Source organism: Pristis pectinata, chromosome 17, assembly GCF_009764475.1.
Source record: "Pristis pectinata isolate sPriPec2 chromosome 17, sPriPec2.1.pri, whole genome shotgun sequence".
Classification (NCBI taxonomy): Eukaryota; Metazoa; Chordata; class Chondrichthyes; order Rhinopristiformes; family Pristidae; genus Pristis; species Pristis pectinata.
In genome coordinates, this window is record NC_067421.1 from 23645157 (window position 1) to 23670139 (window position 24983).

General features: G+C 38.2%; 1 protein-coding gene across 5 annotated transcripts in view; it reads right to left on the reverse strand.

The window, feature by feature from the left end:
- Positions 1 to 24983, reverse strand: part of kntc1 (kinetochore associated 1) — a 100845-nt gene that overhangs the window by 13325 nt on the left and 62537 nt on the right. For 4 of the 5 annotated variants that reach the window (XR_007957705.1, XM_052032449.1, XM_052032450.1 and 1 more), the window contains exons 47-59: positions 24391 to 24449; positions 21480 to 21696; positions 20970 to 21043; positions 17685 to 17895; positions 16481 to 16590; positions 12175 to 12230; positions 10328 to 10406; positions 9513 to 9631; positions 8508 to 8643; positions 5945 to 6040; positions 2097 to 2153; positions 1756 to 1810; positions 837 to 900 (exon numbers count right to left, since the gene is read on the reverse strand). Coding sequence is in view for 4 of the 5 variants with exons in the window: in XM_052032449.1 (XP_051888409.1) it covers positions 837 to 900; positions 1756 to 1810; positions 2097 to 2153; positions 5945 to 6040; positions 8508 to 8643; positions 9513 to 9631; positions 10328 to 10406; positions 12175 to 12230; positions 16481 to 16590; positions 17685 to 17895; positions 20970 to 21043; positions 21480 to 21696; positions 24391 to 24449 (1333 nt within the window). In the remaining variant the exon portion in view is untranslated. The remainder of the gene's footprint in view (positions 1 to 836; positions 901 to 1755; positions 1811 to 2096; positions 2154 to 5944; positions 6041 to 8507; positions 8644 to 9512; positions 9632 to 10327; positions 10407 to 12174; positions 12231 to 16480; positions 16591 to 17684; positions 17896 to 20969; positions 21044 to 21479; positions 21697 to 24390; positions 24450 to 24983) is intronic. The other variant, XM_052032451.1, reaches the window with a different exon arrangement.

A 24983-nucleotide genomic window follows, 5' to 3' on the forward strand; every position in this document is an offset into this window, starting at 1 on the left:
TAACTGACACTATAATTTTCTATTTTAATTAGCATTAGGACATATTCTAAGCCAAGAAATTATACCAGTGGCAACTAGGTGCAGCTCATGGAGGCTGGTGTTGAATTTTGTCAGCAGACACCATGAAGGCTGAATTGAAGGCTGAGCTATCACAGGGACCCCAAAAGGTGCTGGTCGAGTGTAGAGAAATCTTGCCCAGTGCAGAAGTAATCAAGAAGACCCCAAAGAGATGCAGGTTAAATCCAAGTGAGCAAAGACCCGAGTCTGTGCCAGCAAACCAATTGTTGGCTGATTGCATTAACCAGTCTTCCTGAGACTTTCTATTTTTAAGTGCCTGACTTGATAGATTCGACCACAAAGGTGTGGTGATTGAAGATATGGATCTCCAGTAGTGTTTGTGCGGAATTTGCACCTTGTCCCCAGGATGGTGTGGGTTTTACTTGAAACTCTAGTTTCCTCCCTCATCCCAAGATGTGCTAGTCAACTGGTAACTAAATTATTCCTGGTTTGACTTAAAAAAAAATTAGTGAACACGTTTCCCAGACTAATAATAACAAGCCTGTCTGTAAATACAGCAACTTATTAGCTAGCATCTCTATAAGCAACTGCATCATTAATACGGGTCTCAAGACTTATTTTTAATCAGTCAATTCCCACCAGATTTTCCCCACTGTAGAAGAGTAAGCAGGCTCCATAAATATCAAATGAATTCCTAGATTTAGTCCAAAACTTTACTTTGATGACTTAAATTTTTTGGGCTAAAACATTAAAATGGGGATCAAAAAAGTTAATTTGCAATTAGGCATAATATCTGATTTTTGTTTGGTAGCACTTACTTGATCAAGAGCACAAATGACTCATAACAAGCCTTCAGTTGTTTTGGACTTGGTGGACACGAGGCTGGATAAAGAATTAAAAATGTATATTTAATTTCAAAGTTGCACATTTTCTTTCAGAACAGGGAGTGGTCTCAGTCTTAAATGGTACTTCCTCAAGATTTGAAGGCAAAGCACATTGAGAAAGCCTTTCAAAAGATATTTTATCTATCAAATAGCCATAACACACCAACTGTATAGTGACAAACATGGTTGAGAGAAGTACAAGTTTACCAGACCAGCCTGGCTGGTTGGTTGGTTCATTCAACCTTTGGATTCTTTGGGCCAAGCAAAGCATTAAGCCAAATCTAGTATGGGTCCACTCAGGAAAAATGCATGTGCTTTACTGCATTTTCCTTCTTATTTTTGGCCATGTCATACATATTTCTTAGCAGTACATTCCAGTGTACCATGGTAATGGCATACCTTCAATACTGGCATACCTTCAATACTGGATGATGCGGCACAAAACACATGATTTTTTTTTAAAAGTTATTTATCATGGCCCATCAAGTTGGCCAAGTTAATAGACATGCTGTAACACCCAATCCCAACTACCATGCCAACTCTCATGCCTCAAAAGCTTACATTAATCTAAAGGGCTCATAACAGAGTCTTCACTATACCTCTTCCTGCAACTGGAGATGAACACCACTTTATGATTTTACTACACCACTAACCAAGCACAGATTCATCTTCACTTACTCAATTTGATTTTGGGATCTAATATACTTTGTATTAATTTTAATACATCATCACCTACACATTATAGTCAATGTTGCAACATCTGCAAAACAACTCCAAAAGGCTGATTCTAACAATCACATCTCCAATTGGATTTAAAAAGATGGAAGTTCTCTTCAAAAGAAAAAATGCTTACCTGAAAGGAAAGGTGCAAGTATGACACTGCGCCATGCTCTGGTAAAATTGGGGATCTGTTCAAAATAAATTTACTTTTCAACATTGGGTGAAAAAGCAGTGCTTCTATTACTAAGAAGAACATTTAAGAGTTTGTAATATGAAGAAAGAAACTTTCTTTTGAAGCTGAAAATAGGTAGTATTGAAATAGCCAAATTGTTAACATTTGCAACTTCAGTACCTAAAACTCATTTTTCACTTTTACATAAAGAATGGCCAATCATCAATGGTATCTCATCACTGTTAAATCTTAATGTGGCAATAGGTCCACAACTATACTTGCAAAGCAAAAATCATACATGCCTGCCACAAAGAGAGTATTGCAGTGACCGCTTCTAAAACTTTGCTCAAGTAGTTGGTCTGTAAAAAAAAACAATTAGCGAATTTTAGTAAAAAACCATACATTTGCTCTAAACAAAAGTACTATACTTAGTGTTGCAAAATATATTTAGAATAGCATTAAAGCAATATAAAGGCAGAGCCTGGAAGCTAGAACATAGATCAGTACAACAAAGGAACAGGCCCTTCTGCCCACAATGTTGTGCCAAACCAATTATATTAGTAATAAAATGCCCAACTAAACTAATCCCTTCTGCCTACACAATGTCTATATCCTACCATTTATCCCTCACATTCATGTACCTACCCAAGAGCTTCTTGAACACCCCTATTGTAGTTGCTTCCACCACCACCCCAGGCAGCGCATTCCAGGACCCACCACTCCGTAAAAACAAAAAACTTGCCCCGCACATCTCCTTTGAACTTTCCCCCTCTCACCTTAAATGCATGCCCTCTGGTATTAGACATTTCAACCCTGGGGAAAAGATACTGGCTGTCTACTCTATCTATGTCTCTCATAATCTTATAAACCTCTATCAGATCTCCCCTAGGTCTCCGCCACTCCAGAGAAAACAAACCAAGTTTGTCCAATCTATCCTCATAGCACATGCCCTCTAATCCAGGCAGCATCCTGGTAAACCTCTTCTGCACCCTCTCCAAAACCTTGACATCCTTCCAAGAATGGGGCGACCAGAATTGAATGCAATACTCAAGATGCGGCCTAACTGAAGATTTATAAAGCTACAGCATAACCTCCTGACTCTTGAACTCAATGCCTCGACTAATGAAGGCAAGCATGCCATATGCCTTCTTTACCACCCTATCAACCTGTGTAGCCACATTCAGGGGGCTATGAACTTGAACCTCAAGATCCCTCTGCTCATCAACACTGTTAAGGATCTTACCATTACCAGTGTACTGTCTCCTTACATTTGATCTCCCAAGGTGCAACACTTCACACTGGGCTAGGTTGAACTTCACCTGCCATTTCTCTCCCATACCTGCAACGGATCTACATCCCGCTGTATCCTTTGCCACCCTTCTACACTATCCACAACACCACCAATCTTCGTATCATCTGCAAATTTACTAACCCACCCATGTACATTCTCATCCATGTACATTTATAGACATCACGAACAGCAGAGGTCCCAGTACGGATTCCTGAGGAACGCCACCAGTCACAGACCTCCAGCTAGAATAAGTCCCATTGACCACTACCTCCGTCTGCTACGGGTAAGCCAATTCTGAATCCAAATGTCCAATTCACCTTGGATCCCATTCACCTTAATCTTCTGGATGAGCCTCCCATGAGGGACCTTGAATTTGTCAAATGCCTTACTAAAATCCATGCAAGCAACATTCACAGCTCTACCTTCATTAATCACCTTCGTCACCTCCTCAAAAAACTCAATCAAGTTAGTAAGGCACAACTTGCCCTGCACAAAGCCATGCTGACTGTCCCTAATTAGGCTATGGCTTTCCAAATGCTCATAAAGCCTATCCTTAAGTATCCTCTCCAGTAACTTCCCTACCACTGACGTGAGACTCAGGGGTCTATAGTTACCAAGATTATCCCTGTTTCTCTTCTTGAATAATGGAACAACATTAGCTACTCACTAGTTCTCTGGGACCTCGCCTGTGGCTCGCGAGGACACGAAGATATTGGTCAAGGCCCCAGCAATCTCATCTCTTGCCTTTCTCAATAACCTGGGGTATATCCCATCAGGCCCTGGGGACATCCACCTTAATGCTCTTTAAGAGACCCAACACTACCTCCTTTATCTTGAAATGCCCTAGCATATTAGCATGCTCTACACTGATCTCCCTATCCTCCACATCCTTCTCCTTGATAAATACTGTTGCAAAGTACTCATTAAGGACCTCACCCACCTCCTCCACTTCCCTCCTTTATCCTTAAGCAGTCCAACCCTCTCCCTAGTTATCCTCTTACTCTTGATGCATTTATAGAATGCCTTGGGATTCTCTTTAATTCTACTTGTCAAGGACTTTTCATGACCACCCCCCCCCCCCACCAGCTTTCCTAATTCCCTTCACGAGTTCCTTTCTGGTTTCTTTGTAATCCTCAAGTGCTGTTTGATCCTACCTTCCAAAGCTTTACATACCTTTCCCTTTTCTAATTGACTAAATTTACCACCTCTCTCAACTTGCAAGGTTCCCTTACCCTACTATTCTTGTCCTTCCTTCTTACTGGAACATATCTGTCCTGTACTCTCTGCAGTTGGTCTTTAACTACCCTCCATGTCAGATATGGACTTGCCTAAAAACAGCTGTTACTAATTAATTCTCCCTAGTTCCTGCCTAATGCTCCCATAATTTGCCCTGCTCCAATTTAATTCTCTCCAGCAAGGTCCATACTTATCCTTATCTGTAGCTATCTTAAGGAGTTGTGGTCACTGTTCCCTAACTGTTCTCACACTGAAAGGTCAGTCACTCAGCCAGGCTTGTTACCCAAGATCAGGTCCAGTATGCCCCTTCTCTCATTGGACTATCGACATAATGATTGAAGAAATCCTCCTGGATGCACCTAACAAATTCTGCCCCATCTAAACCTCTTACACTAAGGAGGTCCCAGTTTATATTAGAGAAGTTGAAGTCCCCCATGAGAACAACCCTATTAGTTTTACACCTTTCTCTAATTTGCCTGCATATCTGTTCCTCAATGTCCCGGTGGCTATTGGGGGTCTGTAGAATAATCCCATCAGAGTGATTGCACCTTTCTTATCTTTGAGTTCTACCCATATAGACTCAGTGGACGAGCCCTCCATTATATCCCCTCTGATTGCACTACTAACCAGTGATATTGTCCCTGGTTAGTAGTGCAACTCCCTCCCTCCCTCCCCCACCCCCTTTCACCTCCCTCTCCATCGTTTCTAAAACACTGAAACCCTGGAACATTAAGCACCCATTCCTGTCTCTCTCTGTCTCTCAACCAAGTCTCTGTTATGGCCACAACATCATTGTTCCATGAAAGTTCACCTACCTACACATATGCAGATATACTGAACTCTGGGTTAAACACCACTGTCTGTCACCTTTGAGTTTGAAAGATAATCAGAGAGCAGTGGTAAAATATGATTTCTCTCTGTAAAGCCAATGTTTTGAGTCCACACTCTGTCAACGATTTCTTTATTCCACAGTCTTCAACTTTCCAAATCAGCCAAGGACTTTTTAAAATGCCATCTAAAAATATGTACTGATGACACCTATTGCACTCTATTCATTAACTTTGTGTTACATCATCAAAAATCTGGTTAGACAAACATGGCTGGTCTATCGGCCTTTAACAAATTAACACTTGTTCTCCTTCATGCCTGGAATTTGCTCCCTTAACTTTTTTTTACACCGCTTTCCCAAAGGTTAAACTGATTGCTTGTAATTTTGGCACTGAAACCTTCACAGAATAGCTCCTATAAGGATTCCATCATTTCACCCAAGCTTTTGGTTGCCCTTCCTAGTTTCTCTTTCAATGACTTAAAACCTTTTCCTGAAAGTGCTTTGTAAAGAATTTCTGTGTTTCAAGATGTTATGCAAATGTAAATTGCTATTGAATCCCAAATAATCTCAAAAGTGTCTATAAGTACTTAGATGAGCACTTGAAATACTCAGGCAAAGAAAGCAAATGCTGGGAAATGGGATTAGTATAGACAGGTACATGATGGCTGGCATAGACATCATGGGCCAAAGGGCCTGCTGTGTGACACTATGACTCTAATTTAGTAAATGCATTTGGAGTACTTTGTTTTTATTGGATATGTATGCACAAGGACTCAGCTGTACTATTCACTCACCATATTAAAAGCCAGTAATTTCTGTAGTATTCCATTCCATAGTTGTGGGTCATACACCTTGTACTCCAAGCTCAACTCAGTAATCAATCTAACAGCCTTTGAATAAAAGAAATGCCGTTTATTAGAGTTTCTTAAGAAGTCAATGCCTAGACATTATGATGCTCTCTTAAAATACCTGGCTAAATGTAAATAACTAACAACCAAACTTTTATCACATCTAAATGTACTTAGAACTAGGAATCATAATCTCCGGATAAAGCAATGCCCATTTAAAACTGAAGAGGAATTTCTTTTCTCAGAGTTGAGAATCTTTGAAATTTACCATTAGAGAGCTGAGTGTTCAGAGTCACAGAGTCAAAGTCATAGGTTGAGAAAGATTTTTGGAATTCAGGGAATCATGGGAAATTCAGGAAAGAGGATTAATTAATAGCAGAGCGGGTTCGAAGGGCCAGATATCCCACTCTTGCTCCCATTCTTGTTCCTATGTTTCCTTTACAATGAGTTACAATACAGTATAGTTCAATGTTTGATTTAAATAGAGCAGATATCGAAATCAGTAAGATGAAAGATAAAAATTCACACTATTTCTACCTAGTGTTTTCAAAGGAACATTATTATAATAAATTTGGAGAGAAAAGGAGCAAAGCAGTATTTTTGACAGATTACTAGGGCTCAAGAGTGGGGGCAATACTGGTCTTATGTTATAGGGAATTGAACCTGGGCAAATGAAAAGTGTGGCAGTAGAGTATTATTATGAAAGCAATGATCATAATTCAGTTGGATGTAATGGAATACGACAGAAGCAAAAGTTTTCAATTGGGAAAAAGCCCATTTTTATCAGGTTGAAAAATATAGTTCAGCAAAAGAGGATTGAAAACAGCTTTTTGAAAGAAAATCAGTGTCAGAACAGAAAGAGGATGAGATAGTGGGGGTTCAGGCCAAATATGTACCCAATAAAAGAAAAGGTAGAAATCCCATATCTTGACCTTTATGGATACTGAGGAAGCTTATGACAAATACTGAGAGTTGCACATTGAAAATGTAAGCTATAAAAGGCACTCAAGAGCAGCAAAAGTACTTAACTGGAAAGTACTTAGGAAGTCAAAAAGGTTGAATGGAAAATATATTGACAGGCATGATCAAGAAAAAAAAAGTTTAAAAAAAAATAGTGGAAGGGAAAAAAGGATAATAGTCAGTCCTGCAAGAGATCAAAATGGTGGAGGCAAAAGATATGTATTGTTCTAAATCAACACTTTGCATCTGTCTTCATGAAAGAGTGGGAATGATACAGACATTGATATTAAGGTGGAAGAATGAGGTACTTCACATAATGCACAAAGCATGCAAAAGGGGATCTAGTATCTTTAAAAAAAAATGGATAAAATCACCAGGTCTGGATAAATTACATGTCAGACTCTAAAAAAAAACAAGGCAGGAAATAGAATAGGTTCTATAATTTTTCAAAGGTCTTTGATCAACTTCAAGTACAGCATTGGGCCTGTAACTAATGTTGTATAGCTGGAAAAAAAAGAGAAAAGGATACAGTGCCAGCTGGTGAGCTTAACATTATTGGAAAAGATTCTGAAAAACAACATAAAATCAGCATTTTGAGGGGCACATGTTAATCAAGATTCAGTATAAATTTATTATACTAAGATCTTGACTAACAAAGTTCATCGCATTTTTTTTTGAGGAGAATGATGAGGATAATGCTTTTGATGAAGTCTTCATGGATTTTACTAAGGTATTTGACAAAGTCCGACAAGGAGGAACCATTGAAATCCAAGGGAAAGTAGCAGACTGGATTAAAAATTCGTTCAATGGGAAACATTAATGATAAATAGGAGTTTTAGTGTCTGGAAAGCTATGAGCAGTAGTGTTCTGCAGTGCTCAATATTAGATCCCCACTTTTTCTTGATACATACATGTGACCTGGACTTGAATTTAAGAGCAATGATTAAAAAGTTTGCCAACAATACCAAAATCAGCAGTGTCATTGATAGATAAAATTTTCTAGATACCATTGACTGGTCAGGTGGGGACAGAAGTAGCAAATGAAATTCAGCCTGGAGAAGTGCAGAGCTGTTGTCTGGATTGGAGAATCATACCTAGAGGCTGACTAGATTGCGGTGTTTTCTTTGAAACATTGAAAGGAAGATATAACTGAAGTGTATATAATCACGAGAGGCTTACACAGATTGCAGAGGAACGACCCACTTTTCCTGGTAGAATGCTCAATAACTAGAGACACTAAGTTTTTTGGTAACAAAAAAAAATCAGAGAAGAGTGGAAGTAGAATGTTTCCACAGAAAGAGAAATGTGGGATTGTAATTCACTGCCTAAAAGGGTTGTGAATGTACAGAAGGTTTGATGGAACTTCTGGTCTTTGCATCATTAGTGCTAGTGCCTGACATGTTGCTCTCAGAAAGATCAGAGAACTAAGTGCAAGTACATAACATGACAGATAAATAATACATATCCAGAGACATTTTTTTCTAGGCAGATTATTAGGAGAGCTACTGTGTATTTTGTTCATTAAATGTGCATTAATCTTTGTACTAACTCTAGGCTCGTGGTTGTGGTTCTTCCATAAACCTTTGATCATGCCTTCTTTGGGACTGTTGTGGAATGACTCAATGGTGTATGGTATGTTCAAGATTTCAAATTCAGCCAAATAAATGCAATACTTCAGGTAATGCCTAGAAGAACAATTTCAAATTATATTTATTATAATTAGCTACATATATGAGATTATTTATTACTATAATTAAACAACATTTCCTTCATAGTAATGATTTTTATTGTATTACTGCTGATTAATGACATAGTTCACTTTTGCTGGAATATTTCTGTACTGCACACTGCTACTTTAATTGTGATTAAAATCTGAAATTTTCCAAATTAACTTACATAGAACCCAAAATATTACAATTAATCATGATTGCTTTAAAATACATCAAGTAATAATGTTCCTCTGCTCATCAACTACACTCAATAGTACACCCATGTGAACATCTTAAGGTGTACTCCTCAACATTGTTAACAGACAATTCTATCACAGGGACCATCGCAATCAAGTCTGCTTGAATATATCCAACATATGTGATGATACAGTCCCTTGATGGAATAATCCTGTGATCTGTTGCTTATCGTTTTCTCCACCAAACTCTAATGATTACAAAGTTTACTGCCTTAGTCCTACCATGGTGTAAACCTAATTTAGCAAAGACCAAAGATAAAATATGGGAAGTTTTGAGCTATATTGTTCAATACCACAAAAGACAACCCATTTACCCATTAAGCCAAAGACTTGGATGTGAGAAGAAGAGGAAAGGAAATTACTTTTCCATTTTCAATAAAATCATTTTTGCTTTGCTAGCAGCAGCAACTCAACGTATTTTAGAACTACAGACTCTAAACCACATGAAAACGGAAAGAGAGACTAATATTGTGAAGTAAAAGACAACTTGGAAATACATTTTACTACAGTTTATGCAGAGGAATGCTAATTGCTTGAACTACTAGTTTCATTAGTAGGCATTTATCAAATACCTCAATAGCAACTTACTTGATGTGTTGAATTGATTTCTGAATGACATTTGCTATTGTCTCACTGTCTGCAATGTGAAGAAGGCACTGCAAAGCACGGCTTCTATGACTAAATGTCAGCTGGGCACCACCAAAAGGCTAGAAAAATAACAGCAATATGCCTGTTTAACAAACATAAGTATGACATTCAAAGCAATATTTATATTAAGAATTAGTGGTTAAAAGTTAGCTTAAGCTCATTTCAACAGACTAGACCATCAGTGGCCAGCAGCAGATCAGTGCCTGTGGATTCTGCACCAATTACATAACTATTTTTTATTTTCTTTTGCTGGGGAAAATAAAGTTAAAATGAATATTAGTTCTATGTTCTTAGTAATACAGTGTCTAGATACATGCTTAAATTTTTTTCTCATTTCATTTATTTTTGACTTCAAAAGAAAATGAGTTTTAATACTTTTTTGTGTGCAAATCTCCTGATATCACTATGACAGGAAAGTAACTGTGCATAAAACTTTAAATAGTCATGAAGTACAACCCAATACTGCACCAGAAGAGATACTTGGAATATTTTATATGCTTTACCCTCTAAGCATAATCATTCACTTCATTTAGTTATTTTTGTTCTCTCAATATAATTTGTCCATAATCTGTTTCGCAAAATCATTTGAGGCAACAGCATTTCCTCATACAAGACATAATAAAGGCAGTAGTACAGAAAGACAAGTTGTTATGTTGGTTATTTAGATTTTCATTTAAACTTATGTTTAAATCAAGTAGCTTCCAAAGAACAAACGTGATGCTAATGAAAATTCCAAATGTTAAGGAGACACATACAGAAGATGGACCTGTAGCAACAGCGAAAAGTAACTTTGCACTGTGATCAACTGGGTACACTTGAAGTAGGTAGATAGCTCTGCCAAAAAAAAACACACCAGTAAAACAAAAGTTATCAAAACCTTTAAAATTATGATGTACAAGTGAAGAAAAAAAATTAATTTGATTTGAGGCATGAAATAAAGATGCAATGTTGCTCAATATGTTAGCCATTGCTTAAATGTGGTTGATAGGGAATCCAGATGCATCCAACTGGATTCCTGAATAGTAAATAAATGAATAACAGAACAATTTACGAGCATGTAATCTCAATATATCCATGCAGAGTTTATTGGTGTGGTAACATTTTGTGCATTTGTTGACAAAAAGTACAGGTCCTCACCAGTTATGAACACCTGACTTATGGACACCTTGTACATACGAACGAGTGTTTGGGAGACCAGCGGGATGGATCTGCTGGCTGCTGCGGGGCTGCAGATATCTCCTGTCAGGTGGGAATGGGGCACTTCACATGCCTCGTCTTCCCCACCTGCACACCACCTAGCCCTCGCTGCTCTCCCCCCACCCCAAGCCACAACAATCAGGGGGCTGGGTCCAGTTGAGCAGTGCAGGGAGCGATGGCGATTGCTTGCAGGGCCAGATATGACAATGATGCAGACCTAACCTTTCCAAAGCAAAAGTCTTCCAAGACTTGCTGCATATTCTTGCATATTAACAACAACCACTTGCATTAAGAACTATATGGTAAATGCCATCCACATATTTGTTCTGATTTGAAGGAATGGCAGAAATAGAACAATATGTTGAAATTAATATTTGCAGGAATGTCTGGAGAAAGTGGAAGGTATTAAACTAATGTATAGCCTTTTCAACTAACCCACATGTTACAATGATCCAAATGAAATCCTGTATTATGTGATTCTATGACATAACTATACCTGGGTCAGGACTCAAAAGCTTTCAGAACTGTGATAAAAAGATATTTATTATAACCACTGCTGATATGAATTTAGTTAAAAGTACCATAATGGATGAAATTATATGGTAATATACCATAGTTAATGTGTAAAACTGATCTACCTTTACTCAGGAAAATCATCAGTACCAGGAGAAATCATCTGGGCTGAATGATGCATTGCTGTGCTGTTAATTCTATGTAATATATATCTTAAGATCTTCAAGGTCATTTTATTCTTTTAATTTGACTTTAATTTTTAAAAAATCCAAAGTCCCTTTTGAGCTCTTTCTTTCATGGAGCGGGAGTATGGAAATGTCTTATTATAATGATCATCTAGTTTAGAGCAGATCACTCTGCATTTCTTTCTTACCCAATCCTTTTTAAAAAGTTAGGTCCTAATAAATTAAAGCTAACCTCAGTAACTTTATCAGGCAAAGATGCTTCACAAGGAGAGTTTTACTGTAAAGGGACCATACAAAAGGTAATTTAAAATGAGCTAATATATTTTTATTCATTGGACTTACCCCTAACATCACTTCTAATGGAAAACAACAGTGTAATTAGGATGGAAGAATTATATCCACACCTTGTATATCTCTACCATTCTGCTTTGAACAAACATAGCCAAATGAAGTAAATTACTCTTTCATCTAGGGTGGCACGGTTCGATTCCCGTCGCTGTCTGTAGGGAGTTTGTATGTTCTCCCGTGTCTGCGTGGGTTTCCTCCGGGTGCTCCGGTTTCCTCCCACATTTCAAAGACGTACGGGTAGGTTAATTTGGGTTTAAAATGGGCAGCGCGGACTCGTTGGGCCAGAAGGGCCTGCTACCACGCTGTAAACAAAATTTTTAAAAAATTAAAAAACATTAACAGAAACAGAAGGAACACACCTCATCAGTGCCAGATCTTCTTGCAGGTTATTAAATATCTCTTGTGACTTTTTATCCTAACATGAGAAAAAACTTCAATTAACACCATCTTAAAATGTGTTTTACACTAAATATTTTTATATCAGTGATTAAAAACCACACTGCAAATGCTATATTTTTAAAATCAGTAATGAATGGCTTATATTAAAGATCTTAAGATAAAATCCGAAGGTGGAATCCAATTCAAAACACTTAGAAAGATCACTTTCCATTTATAAATCTGATTTTATAGGAAGAAAGGGAAAGTAGCCACCACTTAATTGTCTGGCAAAGTTAATTAATTTTGTTTCTTCTCAAAAATGATTGCATTCATTCTCATCTTACTGTGAGTATTTTTTTATATATACAGGGAGAAAGGCATTTATTTTCATTTGAAGCTTCTTTTCTCTCCATTATTTTGAAGCAATAATCCTAATGAGCTCCACATCCCACTAAAACTAGAGAAGAGGCCAAGAGGCATATGCAGAGCTCGTCAATGACGTGGGATTTTATTTTTCAGTTTTAATAATAAAAAGTGAACAAAACACTCTCAAAAGGAACTACCTGAGGAAAAAAAAGAAATATATTTGTCTCCATTATAACACGCGCTGCCAATAAATGGCAACCATACAAAACTTACATTTCCATTAATTTTGTTTTAAGAATGCTGCACATGGCTTTCATAATACTTGCCTGTACCAATCCCCTTTGTCTGTTGGATGCACTGATCAGTGATGTGGTGTGGTGCGTCAGGGGTAGAAAGCAAAAGGAGTTCTCAATAACATGAAGGAAAATAAAGTTTTTTTTAAACCAAAGAAATAACTATGGTAAAATCTGCACTAGTCTGTCATTATTATTATTGGTAATTTCAATTTTGAGGCATTTCATAGAAAATTTTGCCAAACACTATAGAACCAGAAATTGCTCTCAAACTGAGCCAAAAATAAAAAACTGAAAATATCAAGCCTTATCAATAGCTATATAAGAACACTATCTGTCTCTTCAGCAACTTATGAAATGTACATAAATCCACCTGAATTTAACATTGTGCATAAGGGTTATCATTTCTTTACCAATTGTAGCTCCTGTTTACATCAACATCGTGGGCTCAGAACAGTTTACAGTATAGAACAGTCTAAAATATAGAACAGTCCAGCACTGAATGGCCATTCAGCCCACAATGTTGTGATCTTGATGCGAATTTATACTAAAATCCTCCTCCTGTGTATCATCCATATCCCGCCATTCATTTCAGATTCACGTGTCTATCTATCAGCCTCTTAAACTCCACTAAACTGCCTGCTTCCTCTACTACCCCTGGTAACCTATTCCAGGCACCTACCATTCTCTGCGTATAAAAACTTGCCCCTCACATTGCCTTAAAAAAACTCCACTAAACTGCCTGCTTCCTCTACTACCCCTGGTAACCTATTCCAGGCACCTACCATTCTCTGCGTATAAAAACTTGCCCCTCACATTGCCTTAAAATATTTCTACATATTTTTACATGGTGTAGAAATATCAAACACCATGTCCTCTGGTGTTTGATATTTCTACTCTGGGGAAAAGACTCTGACTGTCTATGCCCCTCACAACTATAAAAATCTCTATCAGGTCTCCCCTCAGCCTCTGATACTTTAGGGAGAACAACCCAAGTTTATTCAACCTTTCCTTGTAGCTTATATCCTCTAATCCAGGCAGCATCCTGGTAAACCTCTTCTGGATCCTCTCCATATCCTTCCTAAAGGGGAGACCGGATCTGCACACAATACTCCAAGTGCGGTCTGACTAAAGTTTTATACAAGTGCAGCACGACTTCCTTACTCTTATACTCAACACCTCTACCAATGAGGGCAAGAATGCCTATGCCTTCTTCACCACCTTATGCACTTGCGTAGCCACTTTCTGTTAACTATGGACCTGGACCCAGACCCTAAGATCCCTCTATAACTCAATGCTATTAAGGGACCTACCATTAACTGTATACTTTCTCCCAAAGTGTAAAACCTTACACTTGCCCGGACTGAATTCCATCTGCCACTTCTCTGCCCAAATCTGTAACTGATCTACATCCCGCTGTAATCTTTGATAATCCTTTACACTGTCCACAACTTCACCAATCTTGGTGTCATCTGCAAACTTGCTAATCCACCCATCTACATTTTCATCCAAATCATTGATATACATCACAAACAAGAGAGGTCCCAGCACCGATCCTTGTGGAACACAACTGGTCACAGACCTCCAGCTAGAATAACAACTTTCCACCCCTACTCTGCCTTCTATGGGAAAGCCAGTTCTGAATCCAAACTTGCAACTCACCTTGGATCCCGTGCATCTCTATCTTCTGAATCAACCTACCATGAGGGACCTTATCAAATGCCTTACTAAAGTCCATGTAGATAACTTCCACGACCTTACCTTCATCAAGCACCTTTCTCACCTCCTCAAAAACGCAGTCAAGTTTGTAAGGCATGACATATCCCGCACAAAGTCATGCTGATTATCCATAAGCAGGCCATGCCTTTCCAAATGTACATGAATCCTATCCCTCAGTAACCTCTCCAATAACTTCCCTACCACTGATGTGAGGCTCACTGGCTTATAGTTACCTGGATTATCCCTATTTCCCTTATTGAAAAGGCACATTTACTACTCTCCAGTGCTCTGGGATCTTGCCTGTTGCTAGTAAAGACACAAAGATCTTTGTCAAAGCCCCAGCAATCTCCTCACTTGCTTCTTTCAATATTTTGGGATATATGCCATCAGGCCCTGAGGACTCATCCACCTTAATGCTTTTCAGAAGACCCAGCACTACCTCCTCCTTAATGTCAAAATGTTCTAGCACATTAGCATGCCCCACTCTACTTTCACAAATCTTCTAAATCCTTCTCCTCAGTAAATACAGATGCAAAGTACTCAGCCATGTGCTCTGACTCCAAGCACAAATTCACTCCTTTACCCTGGAATGAACCTGCCCTCTCCGTAGTTATCCTCTTTTTCTTAATACAGGTATAAAAGTATAAAGAATAAAAGTATAAAGAATATAAAGCATAGAGTGTGTTGTATTTCAGAAAGCATACAAACATTTAATGTGTTCATAGAAATCACTGTTGGGCAAGAATCAACAACTTAATTAGTTGGTCTTGTAAACCTATGGGGGTAATGCTTAAAACTCAGAGCCAGCATAAATAGGAACTTAAATATAGGCACACTAAAAGGTTTTACAATTTTTAAACAGAAATGGAAATCCTTAAAAATATAACTAACAGAAAGGGGGGAAAAATTAAATTGACATAACAGGACAAATCAAGCAAAATTTTAAGATGGTTAAAAGATAAGATCACTGCTTATCGTAAAAAATTTGCTTATTCCAAATAACATAGTCCTCTTACACAATATAAAGCCAGTGGTAAAGAGTTCTCATTTTTAGATAATAATTCTAAAAAAAAGGTAAGATGTCCTTTTGTATTAAAGCATGCACTGAATGAACAGGAGAGCTAGAAATACACTGCATAAACAGTAATGCAAGAAAAAAGTCAAAATTTCAGGTAAAGGCAATTTGTCATAATCCAAGTGTCACCCTCTTAACCTAAACCATTAACTTCTTTTCAGACCAGAGCAACAATCTGCTGGAGGAATTCAGCAGCTTAAGCAGCATCATTGGGAGGAAAGTGATTATCACTGTTTCAGGTCAAAACCCTGGATCAGGACTGAGAGTGAAGAGCTGTCCACTCTCCAATCTCCACACTACCCCCCACCAACCTTACTTCATCTGCCTCTCCACATTTCTTTTTTTAAAAAAAAGCAGGATTTCTCCAGCAGATTGCTTGTTGCTCCAGATTCCAGCATCTGCAGTCTCTTGTGTCTCTTTTCAGACCATGATTGCTACTTGCATTTTCAACACTTTTTTTTTAAACCTTATTTTCAACATTCATAGTTTCTTAAAAATCAAACCTTAGAGATGTCATGCATTATGATTTACAATAAAGCAAATCAAACCAGTTTTTACTAATACAACAATACAGCAAAGCATTGGAACAGGCTTTTCAGCCCATGATGTAAACTGCACATCTGCCTGCACATCTGCCTGCACATGGTCTATCATGAAATTGCTTAAAATACTGTGCAAAGAGAATGTGCTATGCTGTTGACCTTTCTACCTTAAGTGCTGTTTCTGGTTTCATGGCACAACAAAGGACATTACTCCTCGCTTACTTAACAAAAATAGTGCAAGCAATCTCAATGTTCACAGATTTTTGGCTTCCTCACACTGATACACACTTACCAAGTCCGGATGAGTGGGAGGACATAAATATTCCTCCAGCAATGCATATCTGATTTTACTTAAATCCCTGTTGTTTATTTCTGCTAGTTCACTAGCTACAGCATGAATATCTGGAAAATAAAACAATCCCCTCAGCAAACATGTCAAGTGTAAATAAAACGGTTTATTTTCCAAAAGAATTAGTTGCATCAAGTCAAATGTGTATGGATAATAACAGACATTAAGATGCATGATTTGGACTTAATTCAAAATATTTACATTCAGTAAGATTTTCTTATTCTCAAGGTTTTGTTTTCTGTCTTCCAAAAACTAAAGTGTTGGTCCTGCATTAACTATTCAAGGTCGTTTAAATCATGCGCAGAGGGATTTATAATGTGACATTTTGGCAGAGAGTGGGTAAAGAAGAGCCAGATTTAACAAAATAGAAAAATGCTAGGAAAATCTCAAAAGTTCTCCAGTACAGAGAAAGGAACTAAACTGGCAATAAGGCTAATAGGATTGGTGTCACATTAAAGAAATGTGTGCATGTTCTGGATCTCTGTAAACAAAGCAATTCAGACCATTTTAATTTATTGTCACTGTTACAAATTATGATCTGTAATAAAGGCCTTATGATAAGATTGGGTACAAAGAAGGAAAGTTTCAAAGGTGAGATAAAGGAATTGGAATGAATTCAGGTAAATGGAGTGAGTGATTATTGTCTACCCTCAGGTATGGACGAGAGCCATTGTGAATACCTAAATTTGGGCAGAAGTTGGAGCATCTGGGAGATCAACATCAAGCGTCGGAGCTGCTACTGAATGGAAAACGCATAAACCAGCTTTTACAAAAAAAAGCAGTGAATGCGGAAGGGCTGATATAGATGTAGATAAGTGGGTGCAGGTGGTTGAGAATGGAGGCTGCATTTTGCTACTTTAATTTGTTCTTAAAATATGGACAATGCTATCAATATCATATTGATTGCATACAGATTGTGGTGAATCATTTCCTTAAATTCTTGCAGTCTTTCAGGTGATGACGTTCCAATAATACTTTTAGGTCTGAAACTTCTGGATACTGACAGCATACAGGGAGGGTGGTTTTACAGCAGGTCTTTTGTACGCATCAAGTCAAAATATGAAAGTGCAGTTTGCACTGACAAGCTCAGCATGTGTTTGTGCATCTCTTATTAAACAAATAGTTTAATTCAAGGAACAGAACTAACCTGGATAATCTCTGGCAGTAGGGTGCTTTAACCGATCTTCAATGCTGCTGTGCTCGTACAATGAGCAAATCAGTTTAGCTGGTAGCTTAATTAATCTCAAGTACTCGGGGCAGTTTAGGTTGTGGATTCTCAGCAGATTTGCTGTTGCTGAATTCTCATACTCTATTCGTAATTTATTTAGTGAGTCCTCTGCTTTTTGATGAGCTTTATCCTAAGAAATACATTTTAATTCTGTTACTAAAATGAATAAAATAAAAATGTCCTATTTGTTAGCCATCATTTTAAAAACACAAATAATAAATTACATACTAGATGAGTTAATTCTCCATAGTCACTAGAAAGCTGGTTTCACAAAAAAATTCAGGTTGGAGTTAGGACTACAACAATGTAACCCTGGTCATTCCAGCCACTATTCTCAGCTTTAGTTTTTCCAAAGGTCACATCCTCATCATCTCCATACTACAACATTATTATGATATGTTTTCAACTCAGCTTCATATTGTGCTGGTGGGATGACTACTTCAGAGTTTTCTTAACTTAGATCAGATGCAACAGGGTTATTAATCTAAGGGAATTCTGAAGACAAAATTAGTATCATAGCTCAATTTCTAGTTTTTCAATATATTAATAAGTCAGAGAAAGTTACACACAGCTGTGGATAGGGCAATCGCTGTTAGAAATTATGCGGACTTTGTTATTTCTAACTTGTTTTGTTAGTTGTCCAAACTGAGATTCAGAAAATTTAATTTGGTTAGAAATATACAAAAGCAAAATGCATTCAGAATGAGTCATGTTTGTGATCTCTTGGAATGTACACCTGCAGCAGTCAATCATAGATGCAGTGTGGGCAAGACATTCTGGAATAACTATGGAATAAACATGCATGAAAAGAGATTAGAAAAGGAGAAAAAAACATTTGAAAAGTTAACAGCAAACAAAATCAGTGTTCAAACAGAATTTCAACTTCATTTCACTGCATTAATGACACAGAAGTGTGGTCTAAAGCCAATATTTACTTTACAATTGTGTTTCTCAACAATTAATCTCCTTTTCTACGTAGCAGACTGATACAATCAGTTGCATGTTTTTAACCATGATAATGCTGCTGAGGAACTGCTCAACAGGAGTAACTGAGGAAACCAGTAAATGTGCAACTCTCTTTAGGATTGCATAGAATCTGCACAGTACTGCTGACAGTTGGCAAGAAGTGTGTGCCGGTTAGTCAGGAGTCTCACGAAATGGAACTGAGTTCAGTTAAGATTACTAGGGAGAAGGTGCTAGGAAAACTAAATGGGCTAAAGACTGATAAGTCTCCCGGACCGGATGAGGTGCATCCCCGGGTTCTGAAGGAGGTGGCTTTAGAGATAGCGGAGGCATTGGCGATAATTTTCCAGGAATCGATAGATTCCGGCGTGGTTCCGGAGGACTGGAGGGTCGCAAATGTAGTTCTGTTGTATAAGAAAGGTGGGAGGCAGCATAAAGGAAATTACAGACCTATTAGTCTGATGTCAGTGGTGGGAAAGTTATTGGAATCTATCCTCAAGGATGGGGTTACGGAATACCTAGAGGCGCAAGGCAAGATAGGTCCTAGCCAACATGGGTTTGTGAAGGGAAGATCCTGCCTGACCAACCTATTGGGAGTTTTTTTGAAGAAATCACAGGTAGGGTGGATAAGGGAGAGGCGGTAGATGTTGTGTATTTAGACTTTCAAAAGGCCTTTGATAAGGTGCCTCACAAGAGACTGATTAATAAGATGAGAGGTCATGGAATTACGGGTAGGATAACAGAATGGGTGGAGCATTGGCTGGTTGACAGGAAGCAAAGAGTGGAAATAAAAGGATCTCGTTCTGGTTGGTTACCGGTTACCAGTGGTGTGCCACAGGGGTCGGTGTTGGGACCGCTCCTTTTTACCTTGTACATTAATGATTTGGATGATGGAATAAATGGTTTCGTGGCTAAATTTGCAGATGACACCAAGATAGGGGGAGGAGTAGGGAGTATTGAAGAGATAGGAAGGTTGCAGAGGGACCTAGACAGTTTAGGAGAATGGGCAAGGAAATGGCAGATGAGATTCAATGTAGAGAAATGTGCAGTTGTACATTTTGGAAGCAGAAATAAGCAGGCAGATTATTATCTAGGAGGAGAGAAAATCCAAAGCACGGAAGTACAAAGGGACTTGGGGGTACTCGTGCAGGATACCTTAAAGGTTAACCACCAGGTCGGATCGGTGGTAAGGAAAGTGAATGCTATGTTGGCATTCATTTCGAGAGGTATAGTGTATAAAAGTAAGGAAGTGTTGATGAGGCTCTACAGGGCACTAGTGAGGCCTCATTTGGAATATTGTGCGCAGTTTTGGGCCCCACATCTTAGGAAGGATGTGCTGACGTTGGAGAGGGTTCAGAGGAGATTTACGAGAATGATTCCAGGAATGAAAGGGCTTACGTATGAGGAGCATTTGTCGGCTCTTGGACTGTACTCACTGGAGTACAGAAGAATGAGAGGGGACCTCATAGCGACATTTAAAATATTGATAGGAAAGGACATAGTAAATGTGGCTAGGCTGTTTCCCTTGGTGGGTGAGTCCAGGACCAGAGGGCACAATCTTAGAATTAGAGGGTACAGTTTCAAAACAGAGATGAGGAAAAATTTCTTTAGCCAGAGGGTGGTGAATTTGTGGAACTCCTTGCCACATACAGCAGTGGAGGCCAGATCAGTGGGGGCGTTCAAGGAGGAGATAGATAGATATCTAAATAGTCAGGATATCAAGGGATATGGGGATTAGGCCGGAAATTGGGATTAGAATAGTTTTTTTTCCCTTCTTCTTCTTCTTCCCCCATTCCCCATTTCTCATTTCTATTTCCCTTTCCTTGGAGCAGACTCGATGGGCCGAATGGCCTGCTTCTGCTCCCTTGTCTTGTGATCTTGTGAAGTGGTGAAAACTTGCTTAAATCTAGAACACTTCAAATTACTGGTCTTCCCACGTACTTTAACCTTTACAAATAAAAAGTATATCAAAGGATCTTTAAAGAACACAAGAACAAAGAAACAGCAGTAGCTGCAGGCTATACACAATCTCAATAAGATCATGGCCTCAATTCTACTTTCATGTTCAATTCCCATAACTCCCAACTCCCTTGTAGTTCAAAAGCTTTGCAATCTAGAACACACTTTGGACACCTTACGAAAACATAACAGCATTGACTTGATGGGCTGAATGACTGCTTCCTGTGCAGGAATCTATATTTGAGTTTTTATAAATGATAGAGGTGTAAAGTTTAATCATACCGCTGGTGCTGTAGCTTTTAACCAGTTTTCAGACATCTGTAGACAAAATTTCAAGGCTTGAATTTTGTCAGGTCCTGTAAAAAATGAGCATACAGATTTTGACCAAAATACAGTTCCAACCTCTGGAAACTGCTTGAGGTAGATAAATTAAGACAAGCAAGTTTGACTAAGAAACAAGTTCTGAATAAACTTTAAAGTTGTAAGAGCTATCAGTAAGCTCTTGTGAAAAATAAACAGTACTTTTTTGCATATATGAGACACTGTCTGGAGAAATACAGTAGGATGGAAAGAATAACAGGCAGCTTCCACAATGCTCTTTATCACTATGCCAAAAGCAGAATTTTAAATATCTTTTGCCTAAACCTGTTGATACAACAGTAAAAGCAAAGGACCTGAGAATAGGTCCCAGCCAGTCTTGTTGATTGTGATGGAAATAAACCAAAACAGTAAGTGTGTAAAGTTAATTCCATAATATACTTTTATAGCACTAGGTGTTTGGTAATGATTTACCGATTGGAAGTTCCTGAGCAACTCGATGGGAACTGGCAGTAGCCCATTCTGGATTTGTAATTGCCAAGATGTAAGACTGTATACTGTGCACTGTCTCAGATATTTCCTTTGTTATCAGTGAAACACATCCCTCTTTTGCCAGCTTAAGTACTTTAGGTTTCAGAGCTTTTGCCAGCAGATGGTCAACAGCTTTCATATAAAGTGTATCCAAAGAAACCTAAAGAAAAATAAGTTCTATTAATTGGAGATAGATAAACACAAGGATGAAACACAAGAAGCTTAAGGTCTTTAGACTGAACTGTACAACTGAATGTTCACAACTATTTTCCACCTGCTGACTAGAAATAGCAGAAGAGCAAGACATTTTAGTGATGTAAAAGTCAAAATTTGAACTGTCTTTAACAACTTCGGAATGGAATTTCACCAAGGAGCTGTGAATGGGGCTGGTTAATACAGATCAGAATTATCCCATGGTCTACTACATTAGAATTTGCTGATCTTTTTAATGATGAAAGAAAACATAATACATATCAACCAGAAATCTACACACTTCATGGGGAGAGAGGGAGGAGTGAAGGGGAAAGAGGAGGGCAGAGGGACAAAGGCAAAAGGAAAGCAAGGTAAGAAGAAAAGGAGGGAAATAAAAGAAAGACTTGATTTAGCATGTCTTGACTTAGAATATCAGGACATCTCAAAGCACTTTACAACTAATGAAACACCTTTGAAGAATTGCCACTATTAGAAAGCAGGAATTCCAGCAACCAATTTGTACAAGGTAATCTCTCAAAAGTTGTAATGTGATAACAACCAGATAATTTGGTTTTATTTTGGGCGGGGGGGGGGGGGGGGTGTGTGTGAAATGAGCCAGTGATGTGTAAAAATGAAAGCGGACCTTTTCACAGTTGAAAAGCAGCATAGAATGTAAAAGAAGGTTCTGTGGTGGAATGTTACATTGTAACAGATAGTCGTAATTTAGACACGCGATCTTGTCTCATCATTCAGTAAGAACTATCATCTCAGTAACACTGCCACATTGCTCCCATTAAGTTGAATTTGTGCCTGCAATTCATTTAATGTGTTTTTCATACTCAGTGCATCATATAAAGTACATTAACTACAATTTAACCTGAAATAAAAAACAGAAAATGCTGAAACAATCTGAAATATTTATCTTTCCAAAGATGCTGCCTGACCTGCTGAGTGTTTCCATTTTACATTTCCACCATCTGCAAGGAACAAAGGGAACATCCATGATAGGATAGAATCCAAGATAATTAAATAATTGTGGTGGCAGCTGAGAAAGGACTTGTTAATCGCCAATGATCTGTCTGGGAGATGTGAATTGAAGTAGGTGAATGAGGATGGGAGAGAGCTGAAAAAAATGCTGGAACTGCAAGATAAAATAATACACAGCAATTTTTGGAAATCAGAAATAAAAGAGAAGGCTGGAAATTTCTGGGAGGACAGATACCACCTGTGAGAAAAAAAGTATATTGAATTTACAATGTAGATTGATGACCTTTCACCTAAACTTGCTATTCTAGTTTGTATCAAAAGTAGCAAGTTATTTGAAATTGTTGGATTCAACATTGAGGGCTGAGGTCTGTAATGCGCCTAGATTGGAAGAGGAGGGGCTGTTCCTCATGCTTCCTTTGGATTTCAGTGTTAGGAGCCCAAGGACAAAGAGGTCAGAGTGGGAATGGGATGGAGAATTAGGAGCTCAAGGTCAGTCCTGCAAACCAAACAGGCAAATGCCAAATCTGCATTTGGTTTCCTCAATGCAGGAAGACCACACATGAGCATTGAATGCAGTAAATAAAATTGGAAGTACAAGTGAATTGCTGCTTTACTGGCAAGGAGGTTTGGGATTCCTGAATGGTAGGAAGGAAGAGCTAAGAAAGGGCAGGTGTTGTATTTTCAGTAATTTCCTTTTTTATTTTGGATTTCCACATCTGCAGTTCTTTGCTTTAATTCCTGGTTTAACAACGATTTTTCATTTTCCTTTTGCTACGAGTGCCTAAAGCACAATTTCTGGCTTTAGTTTGACTTACAATTACTACTGGTTATGTTTTTCATCTGTTCCTTATACCACACATGCACCCCTGTCCCCTATTTCTTATTTTAAAGTTGTTACTACTGTCCCATTCATCCTTTCCATTAAGTTCCTGGCGCATGGATGGTTTGATTGCAGCAGGGCCCAATAGTGAACTTCCTTAGTGTCCCATGAAATGCTGATTGATTGATTGTCACAAAATCGGTACACCAGTCTTTATAAAAGGAGAATATAAAGGAAATGATTGATTTGAGTCAATTATTTCCTGGAAGTATCCCATGTTAACTTCCTCCAATGACCTACCAGCTGAAATGGAATTCAAGAGTAAGGAAATCATGTAATTGCTGCAGTTGATGAGCCAACACCTGGACTATTCTATGCTGTTTTATTTGGAGGCTGACTTTTGGTTAAAAGTTCACTAGACTGATTTCTGAGATGGGTACGTTTCTTATGACATGATCTTAGGCAAACTGGGCCTATACATCATGGAGTTTAGAAGAATGAGAAGTGATCTCTTTTAAATACAAGATCTGAGAGGCACTGACATGATAGAATGAGGAGAAATTTCTTCATTTAGAGGACCATGAAACCTTTGAATTCTATCCCAGAGGGCTATGAATATTCAGCTTTTTGGATAACTTGAAGGCTGAGGCAGATCTTGTGAAAAAGTAAATCAAGATAATATGGGTGTCAGACAGGCAAGAATTCAGGAGCTGCAGTTAAGATCAGCCAAAATGTTATTGTAAAGCAAAGTAGGGTAGAGTAACAATGTGACCTACTTCCGTTCCTACCTTTCATTATCTTACTTACCAATTACTTCTGAAACAACTGGTGTACATCCGTATGCATGAAACTCACCTTCATCAGTTTAGATATCAACAGCAGTGTAGCAAAAGTCTCCTCGCTTAGTTCTGCAGCTGCAAAAAGAACAAAAACTCAAGTTTTCAATAAATTTATAGAATTACAAAATGTTTACATTTAGCAAAATAACACAAAAATGTAAAAATTTTCCAAAAGGTCAACAAGACAGAATGCTTATGTGCAATGCACATAAAATTCAGAACCTTTCACCCAATCTTGGGAAGAGGACCAAAAAACTTTAATTTCCAAATAACTCAGCCATGTAGGTAAATGGATAAGGCAATCATTGGGAGGACATAGCAGTTTAATAAAACTGCCAGGTGAAAGTTAATGTACAAAGGTGTTGGATTTGGAATGAAGAATTAAAAAGGTACATTTTTAAAGAGAATCCCAAAGGCTTCAGATATAGAATATAGGTGTTTGTTTTTGAAAGTGACAGGATAAATTATAAGGAAATTATACTGAACTTAACTGTGCTTCATTGTGGGCAGTGATTCCTAAAGGGAACTGCCACCCATCCACTCTCCACACCAATTAATCCTGGTGCTTATGCACTGCAGTGTGTAAGTACAGAACATACTGTCAGCACA